This window comes from Notolepis coatsorum (assembly GCF_963971535.1).
Source record: "Notolepis coatsorum genome assembly, chromosome: 10".
NCBI classification, from domain to species: Eukaryota; Metazoa; Chordata; class Actinopteri; order Aulopiformes; family Paralepididae; genus Notolepis; species Notolepis coatsorum.
Genome location: NC_140174.1, coordinates 92028979 through 92047104, shown reverse-complemented (window position 1 = coordinate 92047104; position 18126 = coordinate 92028979). Strand labels below are relative to the sequence as shown.

Genomic DNA, 18126 nt, shown 5'->3' with positions numbered 1-18126 from the left:
CAATAGGTTGTTGGGTAGTATATGGAAAACAATGCTCTGCATTCACATTCAGAAACACTTATACTGCCCTGTAGAGCCGCAGTAACTACAATTTATTTCAAAATGTAGTTATAAATGAACCTCACTGTCTGTGTAGTTACTGCGGTTAGCTTCTGCAGGGCAGTATAGTAAATGTTAAATCTACGAATGGGTTATGGTCCCATTATGGATTATTCAATATGTCCATGTACTTGTTGATGTGCTCCTCCCAGTCGTCAGGGGGCGGGGGACCGTCTGCAACAGTGCGAGCAAACAAGACGTGTCGCTCACACTCCTTCATCACACTGAGAGCTTTCTGGTTGTCATAGAGGGGGACAGGTGTGGGCGTGACCGTTTCCACATCAATCGAAGGGTCAGACTCTCTGCAGGCCCAAGATGAAAATACTGTAAGTCATTCATATTAGATAGAAACATTCCATCTCAAGAACATTGAAGGATGCTATTCACACACACAATTCCTCACAGTCAGATTTTCTTTTATTATCGAAAGCGACTTACAAGTTCTGTACAAACAAGTCAGTAGGAAAGGAACAACTCTGGCAGTAAGTGATATTGTTCCAAAGTCCAAACAGTGTCAAACTTAGTAGTATAGACACATTACAATAGTAGGTTGTAGTAAATGCATAATAGCAAAGTGCATAATAGTAAGACAGTAAGAAGGTTGGTAGTTTAGTAGCTATGCTACTTTAGCTACCCCTCCCCCCACCCACCTCCAATGTACAGCCCCCCCCCCCCCCACCTACCCAACGCCACCTACCCAACCTCCTCCAATGTACAGTTTCTTCCCCCACCTACCTCCTCCAATGTACAGTTTCTTCCCCCTCAAATGTATATACTCTCTTTGTAAACTCTTTTTGTACTCATAATCAGTACTGTATATTTGTAGATCTGGTATGTCATAAATGTCTAGATGTAACAGTACTGTCTATCCATATGTCATATATGTTATGATGATGAATTGAAAATGGGGGACCCTGATGTAAACAAGATGAAAGTCTTTCTCTGGTCTGCATCCCCTTAACAATTGTGTGTATTGAGCCGTACTGTGTTGTACCTAGGGGTGGGCGATATATCGAGTATACTCGATGTATCGCAGATTGTTCTACCCGAGATGTAGTACTGTACTATATCGCGAACATCGAGAGACACGGCCGAGAGACACTCGCAGTGCTTTCCTCGAGAAGGGACGGCGGAGCTATAGGCTAACGTTAGTGTACTGGTCCCGAGTGTAGCAGGGACGGCGGAGCTATAGGCTAACGTTAGTGTACTGGTCCGGAGTGTAGCAGGGACGGCGGAGCTATAGGCTAACGTTAGCCCATTTCGTGACTGTGATGCACCGAGGGCTAGGCTAACGTTAGTGTAGTGGTCCGGAGTGTAGCAGGGACGGCGGAGCTATAGGCTAACGTTAGCCCATTTCGTGACTGTGATGCACCGAGGGCTAGGCTAACGTTAGTGTAGTGGTCCGGAGTGTAGCAGGGACGGCGGAAAAGCGGTCAAAGCGGACTCCACACTAGTTCCATTCGTGAGGAAAGGGGGTGGGTTATATTGACAACGCTTGACAACAGAAGTTTAAACATAACTTCATATTTATTGGTTATTCGTTTCTGTATATCATCCACTTTCCATCTCTGTGTGTTAGACTCTTCCTGTTTACATTCGAGTGTGACGTCATCACCTACGGCAGCTTAGACGATCAAAACGTGAACCTAGAACAAAACCGGCACAGATGGCGACGTCACAGCAAGAGTAGGCAAAGCCAGAGCAGCATTCATCATTCTGAAGAACATCTGGTCCTCCAAGGACATCGCCATGACAACCAAAGTGCGGCTCTTCAATTCAAATGTCAAATCTGTCCTTCTCTACGGTTCAGAGACTTGGAGAATGACGAAAAGAACATTGCAGAAGATACAGACCTTTATAAACAGCTGTCTGAAACGCATCTTTGGGATCCGGTGGCCAAACAAAATCAAGAATGAGGAACTATGGCTGAAAGGAAGACAGGAACCAGTGGAGAAGCAGATCCTGAGACGAAAGTGGGGATGGATAGGCCACACTTTGAGGAAACCGGCTACCAGTACTACACGCCAGGCCCTGACTTGGAATCCCCAAGGGAAGCGGAAGAGAGGGCGGCCTAAGAACACCTGGAGGCGGGACACTGAGGCGGAGCTCAAGAGACAAGGAACTACCTGGGGGGAGGCAGAAAGGACAGCCCAAAGCCGTGTTGGATGGAGAAAAGTCGTAGATGGCCTATGCTCCATTGGGAGCGATGGGCCTAAGTAAAGTAAGTAAGAACAAAACCCGAGGGGGGGGGGGGGGGGCTGGCTCTCTCGTTCGTTCTCGCCCGTTCTCGCCCCCTCTCTCTCTCTCTACATTCAATGATTTAAAGTAGCCAAACGTTACAGACAGTATAAATACTAACTGGATAGTTGATGATATAAACATTTAATTTCATTATCTGAAATATTCTAAAATCATTAAGTCTGCTATAAGCCATTATCCCTTTGTGTGCGATTATTATTTTCTCACAGTAGTGTATGTATATATATATATATATATATATATATATATATATATATATATACACACACACACATACATATTATGTGCGTGTGTGTTTGGCTAAAGTGGATAGAAAACACAGTACTGTGCAAAAAAAAGGCACCCAAGAGTTTTTATATAAATGGTCTTAGATGTAAATAAATTTTTTTATTAGTGTGTCAGTAGACTACTCTTAGTACATTTTCATTAAATAATTTTTTAAAGCATCTTCATGGTTTAATAATGCAAACATATGTTGCAGGGACTTATTATAATCATCATATTGGCGTGACTGTATGCATCAAAGGGTTAAATCAAGCATTTTTAAGTGCTTTAGAGCAGGGGTGTACAGTGCGATATATATGTCGCACGTGCGACACTGACGTCAGTCTGTGCGATGAATGAATTGACTTCACTAGCACGGGTGCGATGGCCCGTGGCGCAAGCAAAAAAAAGAAAAAAAGTGTGACGGTAAATGAATGGACCACGGCGCTATCCACTTGGTACTTGTAGTCTTGTGCGATTAAATACAATGTCCCTTCTGCGTAAGACTCCATATATCAAACACCAAATCCCATAATCCCTAGCGAACAATATCCCTGCGAGTTGCGAGCAGTGACTCTATCCGCTCGGCTCAGCTCACAACACAGCAGGTGAGCAGGATCTCAGCAGCAGACAGTAGCCTTTGGAACGCGGACATTGAAACAGAGCTAGTGGATAGTGTTGTCGCGACCCAAAACAAATCCCTGCTGTTTTATTCGGCAACGGGTCAAATGCATATAATATGCTTTGCAATCCTCGCGTCATAAAGTCAGAAATGAACGTTACGTTAGCATGAGCTAATAACAAGCTGTTCATAGCCATATAGAGAGAACAGCAGACGGGCAGAGTGAGGAGGAGGGGGCAGACATTCTCCCTTCTCTGTGTGTGTGTGTGTGTGCGTTTGGAAAGATCACATGAAGTCAGACGAGTATATTATATTGATAGTAAATGTACTGAGGGTGGACAGATAATGTTGATATTTAAACATAAAAAATACAATACAAAATAAATGTATTCATGATCATGCAACATAAAACGGTTGCGTGTTGTGAGTTCCAAAACATTTAACTTAAAGTTTAAAGCTCAATATATCAAAACGTGGCACTTTACAGTGAACAGGAGGTCTATGTGTATTAAAAACAATAGATTGTTTTTCCTTTAAAAGTCTGGAAGAGGTCAAAAATAAAAATGTCAAATGATATTTCCGTTGCCTTTTTTGAGTTGATCTAAATGTTACTGATTGTGTTAAATGGGCTTATGTTATGATATCGTCTCATATCGATTGCAGGCACCTGCATCGTATCATATCGTGGCATATATCAGCAAATATCGTATTGTTGTCCAAAGAATCTATATCGTATCGTATCGTGATGAAACTGGTGATTCCCACCCCTAGTAGAGTCCATACACCCAACACCAAATCCCATAATTCCTTACACGTAACGTGTCTGGCTGTGTGATGTCAACTTGTCAGCATAAAATGACAGCCAAACATGGCACTGCAACTAAATAACACAAATACAATAGGAACATTTGTGACTGTTACAAATATAACACATTTTATACTTGTGCTACAAGATTTTGGCCTGTGCTACAAAACGATCAACCTCTGTAGCACCAGTGCTATGTGCAAAAAAAGTTAACGTACAGCCCTGCTTTAGAGGAAATGTCAAAATATCACGATATATATCGTGTATCGTGATATGGCCAAAAAATATTGCGATATCATTTAGAGGCCATATCGCCCAGCCCTAGTTGTACCCATTCTGCAATCCGTTAATAAAATGTTCAATCAATCAATACTTACGTGATTGGGTCGGGTTGGCGACGGGGGGTGACAAACAGCATCCTCGTGGGCCTGGCGCTGCTGGCGTCGGGGTGGGCGTTCCATGGCTTGGCGTAGCTGTGGTCCAGGAACACCAGGTCCAGCTCCCTCTCGTGAGCCGACAGCTGGAACAGCAGGGATGTTCCCATCTTTCTGGCTGATGTCTGGAAGTCTTTGTCCACGCCGCGGTGCATCCTCTTCTGGGGCCCCAAGGGGCCCTAGAGAAAAGGCTCTGCAGTAGTGTGTGAGGATTCAGACTAACCTGCGATCATGGGGGTGAAGCCAGTGTTCACATTAATTAATTCAAGCATGCAACAATATGATTGCTATTATGTTTACAACAGGCGCACGCTCACTAGTTTACACCATTCTAAATGCTAAATGACAATAACACTATGTAACAACAACCATCAAATGCACTCACAGCACACACATCCACACACTCACTTTAAACAAACTCACTGCAGCACCCACTTTAGAACACCTAACACACTTTATATTTATTGGTAGAGAATTTGCACTACAACCCATACCTCATTACACCTTACTGTAAATTGTACCTAAATTGTACCGCATCCCATTTCTGCATTGTACTGTATAGTATATTGTAACTCAGTTACTTTTCTACTCTGCATTGTACATTGTTTATATATATTGAACACTTTTGTCTACGTACTTGACTTCTATTTTATACTATTACTTACTATACTTATTTTATACTGATCTATTTTTATCTTAGCACAATCTCTGGAGCAAAACAGAAAGAAGCATTTTATATAAAAATATTCTGTACTTCTGTATGACAACTAATAAAGAAACTTGAAACATTCTGAATGAGAGGTCTGGCCAAAGCTAGGCCAGGTAACGTAATGAGTAGCTGGTCACGTTACACGTCTCTTGGCATCAATCGATGCAAGACCAATAGATGCATTTCACTGTATGCCCTGGTATGTATGTGACAAATAAACCTCTTGTTTCTTGATAGTACTGACTGGACAAATACGACTAGGGGGAATTGTAGATATAATTAGCTACAAATGGGGGACCCTGATGTAAACAAGACGAAAGTCTTTCTCTGGTCTGCATCCCCTTAACAATTGTGTGTATTGACCTCTGACAAGTCCATGATCTCCAATAAAGGGGTGATAGCATGCAGGTTAAGTGATCATTATATGATTTTCTGTACCCGCAAAAAGCTAAAACAGAAGGCCGGCTGTCACAAAACAGTCACATCTAGAGACCTCAAAACTTACTCTAGAGAGGCCTTTAACCTAGAACTGGGGAGCTTGGACTGGTCAGATGAACTCAGTGGTACACAGGTTGAAGAAGCATGGCTTGGATTCAAAACCAAATTCACAGCAATACTCAACAACATGGCACCCATAAGAACCACCAGGGTTAAAAATCGCGCTGAGCCATGGATGCACACTGAAATACTGGCCGCTATGAAAACCAGAGACAAAAAATGCTCTGAACTTCATAAAAGTCAGACAAAGCTTTCCAAAAGCTCAAACAGTGAACTCCAAGCCCACGTGGTTGAACTAAAAATTCAAAGAAACAGACTAAGAAATGACGTAAACACCATGATCAGAACCGCAAAAAGAAATTTCATCAACGACAAAACTGAGGAAAACAAAAACAAACCCAGCGAACTTTGGAAATTACTCAATAATCAACTAGGCTGCAGTAAAAAACTTAAAACCAGATTCTCAAACATAAACATAAAGACGGACAACACGCTCATCACAGACAAGCTGGATGTAGCCAATTACTTAAACATCTTCTTCACAAACATAGCCACAACACTGGTAAACAAACTACCCTCCCACTCAGGGCATTATGGGGTAGAACACATAGTAGAATACTACAAAAACCTAGGGGTCCACAAAGATGACTTCTAACTTGAAATGGTAACAACTGATGAGGTACTCAAAAAATTGAGCGCCCTCCAACCTAACAAGGCCACTGGCCATGACTGAACATCCCCTCCAAATTCCTCAGAGACGCAGCAGCCGCCATCACCCCAGTCATCACACACATAATAAACCTCTCTATAAAACAGGGACACGTCCCCAAGGACTTCAAAATTGCGAGAGTGACCCCTCTGCACAAAAAGGGCAGCAAATTAGACCCAGGCAACTACCGCCCTGTTTCTATTCTTACCTCCATCTCGAAAGTCATGGAGAAAATAGTCTACGAACAGGTCGAAAAGTACCTGGCGGAAAAAAATCTAATCTACGAATTCCAATCTGGCTTCAGAACGTCCCACTCCACTGACACATGCCTCCTCTATTTGAACGACCACATCAAACAAGAGGTGGACACGGGCAAATACTGCGGCATGGTCATGCTGGACCTACAAAAGGCCTTCGACACTGTCAATCACTCCATTCTGATGGACAAGCTAAAAGCAATTGGTTTTGATAGCTTATCAGTGAGCTGGATGCAATCCTACCTGGAGGGGAGAGAACAGATGGTAGAGGTAAACGGTACTCTATCCCCCCCCCTCACAGTGAGCTGTGGTGTTCCACAAGGAAGCATACTAGGACCGCTACTCTTCCTAATTTATGCAAATGACATGTCGTCAGCCTGTGACTGCAACTTGTTCCTGTTTGCGGACGACTCAGCCCTGCTGGTCTCTGACAAGAACAAGTTGCAGGTTGAAAAAACCCTCAGCACGGAACTAGGCAAAATCTGCATATGGCTCGCTGATAACAAACTATCATTACACATGGGCAAAACAGAGTCCATTCTCTTCGGTTCAAATAACAAACTCAGCAAGACCGACGGCTTCTCAGTTACAGTGGGTGACAATATTGTCACAAGGAAAGACGAAATTACCTACCTGGGTTCCATCCTAGAGGCAAATCTTTCCTGTGACAAAATGGCATCCAATGTAATAAAAAAAAGTCAACCAACGAACTAGATTCTTGTACCGGATCTCCTCTCTGGTAAACAAGAATACCCTGAAGACTCTGGCAGGAGCACTCATTCAAGGGTACTACGACTATGCATGCACCTCATGGTACCAAAGCACCTCAAAAGGCGCTTAAAACAAAATTACAAACATCACAAAACAAACTGGTCAGACTACTACTTGACCTGAACCCCAGAACCCACCTCACCCCTGCCCACTTTGACAACCTAGGATGGCTTAGAGTAGACGACAGAGTACAGCAACTTGCAATGGGCCTGGTCTACAAGATACACTTAATAAGTGACATCACGAATAGGGATGCCCCCCGGACCCCGGTTTTAAACGGGAACCGGTACTATATTAGAAAATACCGGAGTATTTATAAGCTCCGACGTCCTCGGTACTGCTATCGATACTCTAGAGAAATTATTATTATTATTATTATTATTATTTAAAAGTTGCGAACGATCTCTCCTCTCTCTGTCTCTGCACGAGAAGCAGCGAGTCATTATTACACACACTCCTCGCGAGTCGCGCTACACATACATACGGGTACTCCTTAATGAAAGCGCTGTCAATAGTATGCAGCTGCAGCACGTCAGACAGCAGCGCTTACAAGCCCCGCACATACAAGCCCTGCACACCTGATGTGCTGCAGCTGGAAGCATCTCAGCGCTGTCTCCGTGCCGACGCGCGCTGCACACAGACACAGACAGCTCTGCATGGACTCAGTCGTGATGGCGGATAGAGCGAAGCGTTCACAAGTGCAACAAAACATTTGCCAGTAAGGGTGGCAATACGAGCAATCTATCAAAACATTTGTTTGCAAAACACTATATTAGTGTGCAGAAATGCGCCGTATTCGACTGCCTTGCGCGCAGTGGTCCATCTGCATCCACGTCCACTGCAGCCGGTAAGCCAAGATACGGAGTTTCCTAGGCTAATAACGAATTATTACAAATAGGCTAATAAACAAAATAATTGTTTAGCTACAAGTACTACAATCTAAAAACTTTTTATAGATCGTCAAGCTGAGGTCAGCCACCAATGTGTCCCAGGCCAGTGAGCCCACCACACATCCTCCCTCTACCTCCACCACCCAAAGTCCTTTCTCCCTAGCAGCTAGAGGAAAGATGACAGAGGATAGGGTGAACGAGTGTCACAGGGCTGTGACAAAGTTTGTTGTCAAAGGCCTGCACCCGTTCTCTACAGTGGAGTCCAAGGACTTTAGGTAACAACTAATCATTCAGTGTATATCGTTTTTTTTGTATACATAGTTGTCTAACTTGTCTGTTGTTGTTATAAGTTATTATTGAAGCAGCTATTCCCACCACTCCACACACATTTACAATAATTCAATCATTTCTAATCTTTACTGTAGGGAGATGACCAATGCTCTCAACTGCAAATATAAAAATCATAAAAAAATTATCAAAAAGAACCGATAAGAGTATCGATAAAGTACCGAACCGTTAAGCAGTATCGATAGGAGTAGTAGTATCGATAAAATCCTAACGATACCCATCCCTAATCACGAATGTTCCAGAACGTTCTATCATGATGTCATACTGTGGTTCTAGAATGTTCTATGTTCTAGAAAGTCTATTATGACATCACCACAACGCTCTAGAAGGTTCTAGGTTGCAGAATGCCCTATTATGACAAATACGACAGTTCAATGACTTTATCTAAATCCAATCAATAATAATAATAATAATAACCAAAACACTCATATGGCCTTTACACTATACGACCGGGGTACCCATGTACATGTCAAAATACTTCCCAAAGGTCAGTGAATACCACAACCACTACACCAGAGGTAGCCCCTTTCGTGACTTTCGGTTTGCAAGCCTGTGGCTTTTGTGACCGGAGTCACTTGCCCACCCGCCCCGATCACCCAGTAGCGAAACGACCAAGCGTCGTCAAGGGGCTCGCGGTGTGTCAAGAATACATCAGATCTGAATTTCAAAGATACCCAGCGTACAATATGGGTCTAACACAGCTTCACGATGGGGTCTGGAAGCTCGGAGTTGCTAATAAACAGTTTAAAACATTGTTACTCGACGAGTGGTATTTACAGACCGAACGTCCATCTCCGCCGTTGGTGTCACAGCGCATGCGCACCATGCCGCGTTCACGTTACTGGGAAGAAGCGGAAGAACCAGTTTCCGACTGGGAAAAACCATTCACGTCAGCCTCCTAGTGGTAATTCCTACTAGGACATATGGGATTCTTTTATAGACCCCATATCTCCCACTTCGCGTCACGAATTGCGGAAGTATGGATGTGGGCGTTTCATCCATAGATATATATACAGTCAAAGCGTGAAGGCTTCCTAGTTGTAGCAACGAGATGTCCTCTGGTTCTTCCGCTTCTTCCCAGTAACGTGAACGCGGCATGGTGCGCATGCGCTGTGACACCAACGGCGGAGATGGACGTTCGGTCTGTAAATACCACTCGTCGAGTAACAATGTTTTAAACTGTTTATTAGCAACTCCGAGCTTCCAGACCCCATCGTGAAGCTGTGTTAGACCCATATTGTACGCTGGGTATCTTTGAAATTCAGATCTGATGTATTCTTGACACACCGCGAGCCCCTTGACGACGCTTGGTCGTTTCGCTACTGGGTGATCGGGGCGGGTGGGCAAGTGACTCCGGTCACAAAAGCCACAGGCTTGCAAACCGAAAGTCACGAAAGGGGCTACCCCGCCGTATGTATATTTCTCTCCCACCCACCCACCCCCTCCTAATGTACAGTCCCCTCCCCATCATATATACTCTGTCAGGATCTAGGGGTAACAGTACTGTATATTTGAATTCCGTTTATGTCACAAATGTATCAGTACTAAATACCTATATGTCCCTATGCCATAAATGTCATGTATGTTGTGTATGTCATAAATGTCTATATGAATTGAAAATGGGGGACCCTGATGGAAACAAGACGAAAGTCTTTCTCAGGTCTGCATCCCCTTAACAATTGTATGTATTGAGCCGTACTGTATTGTACCCATTCTGCAATCTGTTAAATAAAGTTCTCATTCATTCATTGAGCCTACTGTACACATTCTGCAATCTGTTAATACAGTTTTCAATCAAACAGTGCATTGGCTACAGTGAGTTCACGCTAAACTATATAGCTTTATATGAAATACGAAATTGTAGCCTACATGTTTCCAAGCGTGTTGTATTTATTTGTTGCGGTCGTGAATAGTACACACGGGGCAAGACAGTCGAGCGCTCGCCAAAGCATTTTAGTATTTAATTAACGCTATAAGATGAACGTTAGCTCAGCTCACGCTAACGTGGGAGGGGCGACATTGCTGGCTAGTGTTAGTAGCTAATAAGCTAACGTCAGCTAACACATCTAGCTAACTTGGCGTTATATACGCAACCCGCAGTGCAGCTCACTCACCGTTTGGGTCTATTCTTCTGCCATGTTTAAAATGTGGTTGTTGTGTTCAAAATCTTCTTCAGGGCGAACGAATAATAAACCAAGAAGAGTGTTTCCTTCAGATAAAAGACAGCGAGTTTAATGCGCGTTAGGTTGAAGCTCACTTCCTTTTGTTATGCGAAAGGTGGTTGCCATGTTTTTGTAATACCAACCCCCGTCCTCGTTTAGTAAATCTAGAAACCACAGAGCACCAAACACCCCGTTATTAGACTGTATTACTTCAGATCTGGCAACCCACTGGGTGGCGCGCCAGGTGGAACATGACGCAAAATATGGACTGGATCGAGAAGCATCCATCTGCAGAACGTCAGCCCCAGCACTCACACAGGGCTCGCGCTCTCAGGCCCCTCAGGAATTTGCCCGCTCAGCAGCGCCACCCACCCAAATGGCTGAATTGCCAATGGCTGAATTGGAGTACTGCACTGTGCGGGTTTGATTGATTGATTGATTGAAAACTTTATTAACAGATTGCAGAATGGGTACAGTACAGCTCAATACACACAATTGTTAAGGGGATGCAGACCAGAGAAAGACTTTCGTCTTGTTTACATCAGGGTCCTCCCTTTTTCAATTCATCATAACATATATGAAACTTGAAACTTGAACTTGACATAACAGGGCTTGACATTAACACCTGACCACCAGCCAAATGCTGGTAGAATTCGGCTGTGGCCGGTAACTCTGTCATTCTACCGGCCACAGTGGCCGGTTTTTGATTGATTGATTGAAAACAGATTGCAGAATGGGTACAATACAGTACAGCTCAATACACACAATTGTTAACTCTTTCAGTGCCACGCCTGGTTTTCCGTTTTACCGCTTGAATGCCACCATCGGCGCCAATGTTAACGTTAATATCGCCTAATCTATGTTTTAAATTATGGCTATGTGTCTAATCTGCCCATCGCATTATCAAAGACTATTTTCCAGTCAGTGCTGTGAAGGCAGATTGTTTTTTTATCGCGTCGTTTCCGTTTCAGAGCAGTTAGAAAAGCCCCCATTTTGATATAAAAAAAACAGCTCATTCTGGAGCATTCTATGAAAATCGTCTTTTAGTGGAATATTCCACAACGTTGATATTCGTCGGCCTTTTTATGAATCGTTTTCAAATAAACGCTAGATGATCAATATTATACGTGCACGCAAGCACATTACGGCCGCGCACTGATAATCGCTCCGTTGATTTCCTCACAGACTTTTACAGTGAAACCGAAAGAAGACATTTCACAAAACAGCTTATACTCGGGTAGGCTCGGGTGATGCAATAATTTTTCAGATCGCAAAAAAAATAAATAAAAAATAATTCAGAGAAATCTCGTGAGTGGCACGCAACCACCTATAAAAAAACCAGAGAAATCTTGTGAGTGGCACTGAAAGAGTTAAGGGGATGCAGACCAGAGAAAGACTTTCATCGTGTTTACATCAGGGTCCCCCATTTTCAATTCATCAGGATATAATATGACATGATACATGACATACAGATAGACAGTACTGCTACATCTATACATTTATGACATACCAGATTTGCAAATACAGTACTGTTTGTGATACAAAAAGAGTACACAAAGACGAAAGTCTTTCTCTGGTCTGCATCTCCTTAACAATTGTATGTATTGAGCTGTACTGTACTGTACCCATTCTGCAATCTGTTAATAAAGTTTTCAATCAATCAATCAATCAAACCCGCACAGTGCAATACTCCAATTCAGCCATTGGCAATTCAGCCATTGGGTGGGTGGCGCTGCTGAGCGGGCAAATTCCTGAGGGCCCTGAGAGTGCGGGGCCTGAGAGTGCTGCTCTGCGGCTCTGCAGTTGCATACTATTGACTGGATCAGAGCAGTTTCTGACAGTATTGTATACGATTCCCAAATTACATAATTTTATGGTTGGAAATGTTTATTTGAATGAAACACACATAATAATAAAACTCTAAGATCAATCTTAGCAAAATAATTATATCGAGGACAAGGAGAAATACTGCACGTTCAATGAATGAATGAAAACTTTATTTAACAGATTGCAGAATGGGTACAATACAGTACGGCTCAATACACACAATTGTTAAGGGGATGCAGACCAGAGAAAGACTTTCGTCTTGTTTACATCAGGGTCCCCCATTTTCCATTCATAGTGACATTTATGACATACACAACATACATGACATTTATGGCATAGAGACATACATGACATACAGGTATATAGTACTGTTACATTTGTGACATACGATATGCAAATATACAGAAAAAATATACATACGGCAGGGAGAAAATATATACATACGGTGGGGAGGAGACTGTCTATTAGGATGGGGTGGGGGGTTGGGTTTGGACATTTACGGTGGCCAGTTTCGATTCGGACTAGATATCAGTACCACAAGCCAAAGAGGTACACTTTTAAATTAATAATGATATTTATCCCTCAAACGAATTCTTAAGATTTTAATTTAATTTAGACTTGAATTTGCCTGAATTAAGTGGAAACCACAGACCATTTATTTTTGTAAGATGGCCCAATCATCATTATGGATAGCTTTATGTGATTGGATTCAGGGAATCATCTTACCATGCAGCTTTTCTTCTTGACAATATAAGGTTTGGAGGATGGAAAGGTGGAATTCCTGATAAATAACCTGATAATTATAACGATAGGTTATGTATATAACCTAGTTATATTAGTATTGGCTGAGCGTCCCGCTCTAGCCTAATGAGATACCCCTTATCTCCTAGTACCTACTGTACACCACCACGAACAACTTAATGCACCCATACCTGACCGGGCCCCGCCCCTATGGAGGCGTAGCCTATAAGACCATGGTCATGGTCACCAAACACGCTTCCTCGCCAAATCTCGTTCCAGTAAAAGATCCCTCAAAAGGGAACTCAGGGCAGCGTAGAGCGGGACGCTCAGCCAATACTAATATAACTAGGTTATATACATAACCTATCGTTATATATCGTATGGCTATCGCGTCCCGCTCTAGCCTAATGAGATATGGGTTAGAGCGGACGCGAGACCCGACAGATGTACCCCCTGAGGACCCGTAAGCCCACATCAAGGGGTGCGGGGAGCCCTGTCACCCCATCCTTCCTAATGAAGGGGGGGCGCAGTCAACTCCACCTGAATGCGAACAAGAGGGAACTAGAACCCCTTGAACACACCGCACAGGCGGAACCACGTGTGACTCAACACACTGTGGCCCATACCCACACACTCCTGCTACCCTACCAAAGGACGGGAAGCAGGAAAGGCCACAGACCCCAGAACCGCCTGGGAGACAGAACCCCCGGTCATGTCCATGAGGTAAAACCTTACGAAGGGACCCGGGGAGGACCATGAAGCTGCAGCACAGATGTCCTCCACCGAGGCCCCACCCAGCAGAGCGGCAGAGGCTGCCACCCCGCAAGTGAAGTGCGCCCTGACGCCCCCAGGGGGATCCTGCACAGCCAACGTGTAGCAGAGGGCAATACCCTCGCACAACCAATGGGACAGGCGTTGTTCGATAGTGCCTTACCGGCATGAGAACCACCGTGACAGACAAAAAGCCGAACGGTGACCCCGAGGTCCTGAGTACGGCTGAGGCAATTCCCAAAGCACGGACCGGACATGACAGGTGAAGGCCCGCATCTAACTCACCACCGTGAGGAGGCGGATGAAACGCCTGAACCACAATATCCCTGCAGCGGAAGAACTCCGGATATTTACAGGCACGAAGGCAGGATTAGGCCGCAGAGTGGCACCGCAATCGGAACGAAAGACAGGCACTCTGGTCGTACCGAGAGAGCACAAAGCACACCCACGCGTCAGCGGAGGTGACGGCCAGCAAGAACGCGGTCTTGAACGACAGCTGTTCCAACGGCGCCTGCTCGAGCGGCTCAAACGGGGCCAAGGACAACCGACCGAGGACCAGTTGAAGATCCCAAGTCGGAGCCCAGGAGCGTTGCACCGGCTTAACGCGTCGAGCGCCAAGCAGGAAACGCTTCACAAGAGGGTGGCTGAACAAGACATCCCCTCAAACCTCTCATGATAGGAGGATATAGCTGCTGCATATACCCTCACCGTCGAAGCCGACAGTCTATCAAGGAGAGACTGGAGGTAACTAAGGACAGCATCCAGGGGGCAGGAGACTGAGTCCCGGCCCCCCGCCTTACACCACACTTGGAACATACGTCATCTGCCCGCGTAAGCGTGACAGTGGAGGAAGCATGCGCATTCCGGATGGTAACACCATCAGGATCAAGAACCTGCGCCCCTCAACGTATCCGTCCCAACAACTGACCTAACAGATGTATGGGGAGGAATCCCAGGCGGCACGGCATCGGTCCCAGACCTGCCTGGCTATGTCCGGACGTAATCCCCACCCGTCAGGATGAGGACTGCCCGCGACAGTACACCTGTACCCACATTCTCCCTGCCGGGGATGTGGGGAGCCCTCAGGCCACGCAGATGGAGGACGCCCATAGCCAGCCGCCCGCCGCCTGGTGCAGACGGGGGGAGCGTACCCCTCCCTGTCTGTCGATACACGACACTGACGTCGTATCGTCCGTCCTGATCAACACCATTTGTGGACCAGAAGGACCGCTTTCAACACCAACACATTGAACGTAGCGCAGACCGGGCAGCATGGTTTGCCAGCTGCCCCCTACTGCGTTGGCCCGACGCGTCACCAGCGAGGGAGGCGTCGGTGAAAACGCGACGTGAGACAGCGCCGTAACCGTCCTAGGACGAAACCTCCTGAGCGTGTTGACAACACGCTCTGAGAGGGATGCCCATAGCATGCCCAACCGTTGACTGGGAAGAGGAGTACTCTACATCCAGTCTACAGCAACCCCAGGCTGGTAGAGACCTGCCTGGTACGAGACCTGACGATCCACCTTGACCGCGAAGGACCAGAACGTCATCAGGGCAGAACACTCCGTAACCCCTGACGACGCAGAGGCCCCAGTGCGGCCTCCACGCACTTGGTGAAGATGCGGGGAGCCAGAGAAAACCGAACGGCAGCCTCTTGTACTCATACGCTAACCCTGCAAAGGAAGCGTAGGTAAGCCCTAGGATGGAAGATCGGAGATGCGCATACGCATCCTACAGGTCTATGGAGGAGAACCAGACCCCCACCTGACAGTGTTCAACAGGTAGGAGACGATCCAAAAAATGCTGAACCTTCCCATGGGACAGGTCCAGCCTGGGTCTGACACCCCCCCTCCCGATTTCTCAGGCAGAGAACACCGGGAGGAGAACGCCACGACGATGGCTTGCTTCGTCCACAGAGATTGGATCTCGTTGACCAGAGCTGTCACTGCTGGAGACCCTGACAATAGGGTCTGTACCAAACCTGAAAACGGGTGGGGTTGTGTAAACACAAGTCCCCGCCTCAGCGTTCTCTCCATCCACCTCGACATATGGTACTGCCGTAGTCATATGTGATGACACTCCCAACGCACCCGCCGCCATGTGGCGCAGGTCCTGTAGATAGTTGGCCCGGTCCCCCCGCTGTGCGTAGCCAACCCTGGAACCGTGCGAGCAGAGCGTTCCGTGTCGGGACATCTGACCCTGACACCACCCACGAGGCAATCGCACCCAAGGGGGGACCCCGACAGAAAGGGCCGGTTTGATACGGGTGGCTTCCTAGGTGAAAAAAGCCCCCCCACTGAACACCCCTCCAGAACATGCTGAGGAGTTGTTCTGCAGCCGGACATGCAAGGTGTAAGGACCCCATGGGTTGCAGTGATATTACTACCACCCCAAATCACGCGTGCCTGCGAGACCACTGCCAATTTTTCAGGAGTGGGAGGCACCAACATGATACCTGGCCTGGCGAAGGCGAGGCCGGGGAAGCCCGCACTGTGTGCCTCAAAAGGTTTCGAGCCCCCCTGCTGACAACACTTAAGTTGACAGACGTAACACCAGGCTCAACCAACACAGCTTATGGTGTGGGAGCCGCTTGACAGCACAACATTCTCACGGACAGACCCAGGCTCAGCCATCAACTGGGTGTCAGCCCCTGTCCCCATGAGAAGCGAAAAGTGGGGCCGCCCGCGCTTCAACGAAGGCACGCGGCCCGCAGCCAAAGGAAACAATCAGAGCCCACTTTTTCCACTGGTGTTGGGGAAGGGAGTGATCAGAGAGCGGGCTGCTCGCGGCAGGACGGTGACGGCTTGTTTGTTCAAGCCGAACCCATCCAACATGGCCGATCCCTCGGCCGCCAAGGCTGTCGGCCTTGTGGACACCTGTCGAATCAACGCCCAGGATACCTCCGGCGGGGGAAAACATGGCCGCCTGTCGAGGGTCTCGTCATCGCCGCTGACGAGGCCGTGCTCTCTCTTCTTCTGGCTGCGCGGTGTGAGGCGGTGTGGGGCCTAGGACAATACCGCCCGCGCTCCAGCAGAAGACCAAAATCCCCTGCGGAGAGGGGAATCCTGAGCGGTTATAGCTTGCGGCTGGGTCAAAGCTAATAATGTCAACAACCTCGCGCGATGTGTCGACGTCGGCTGGCCCTCAAGGCCCCGCCACCAGACACAATTTTTTTTTTTTTGATCAAATTTTTTTTTATTATTAATTACATGAAACAGGACAACACAATAACCACAGTAACAAAAAACATTACTTCACAGGAGAATAACAACAATAATAATACAGAATAATAAATTATAAAAAATTATAAAGACAAAAAGAAAAAGAAACAGCGTCCAACCTATCAAATATAGATGGCTACTTCAATAACAAAAAGGGTCTTCAAAACATGGCAACCTTTCCCCACCTTTACAAAGTGGAGTGACTTAAAAGATTGTTTATGGGAGTGTTGCCGCAGATTTACTGTAGATAGCCTAGGTCCCTTACACATGTTCAAGACTGCCAAACTCGCAGAAGGTAAAGTGTAAGAAGAAAGAAATTCTTCCTCCAAGTTGGTTGACAGGTCAATCAGTCTGCCAATATTAGTCCCTTGGGGAGATGGCATGTGAATTGACATATAGCGCAGAATAGCTAAATACCAACCCCCCCTAAAATCCCCCCAGTCAAAGTTAAGAAGGACAAGACAAAAACCAAGACAGACAAGACATTTCCTCCTCCCCCTCCCCAGAGACCGCCGGACCCCCCCGATTAAGCGCCCCAACCCCGCTCAGCCGCACACTGCGGTCTTTACCTTCTCAGCTGCTGCGAACCACAGGTCAATTCCAGCCTGCCCTACCCCGATCACCCGGGCCGTGGATATCTCAAGATAAATCACATCCAATAGAGTTAGGGACCAGTTAATCATTGTAAGCTTCTCAGGCTCCTTCCATCTCATTGCTATTAGCTTCTTCGCTGCTGTGA

The 18126-nt window shown here is 46.1% G+C and overlaps 1 protein-coding gene across 6 annotated transcripts in view; it reads right to left on the bottom strand.

Moving 5' to 3' along the window:
• Positions 1-10953, bottom strand: part of kansl3 (KAT8 regulatory NSL complex subunit 3) — a 63779-nt gene extending 52826 nt beyond the window's left edge. For 5 of the 6 annotated variants that reach the window (XM_084323477.1, XM_084323480.1, XM_084323479.1 and 2 more), the window contains exons 1-3: positions 10780-10953; positions 4427-4706; positions 231-401 (exon numbers count right to left, since the gene is read on the bottom strand). In XM_084323477.1, the coding sequence (XP_084179603.1) occupies positions 231-401; positions 4427-4638 (383 nt within the window). In that variant the 5' untranslated portion in view covers positions 4639-4706; positions 10780-10953. The remainder of the gene's footprint in view (positions 1-230; positions 402-4426; positions 4707-10779) is intronic. The other variant, XM_084323478.1, reaches the window with a different exon arrangement.
• Between the last annotated feature and the right edge of the window lie 7173 nt (positions 10954-18126).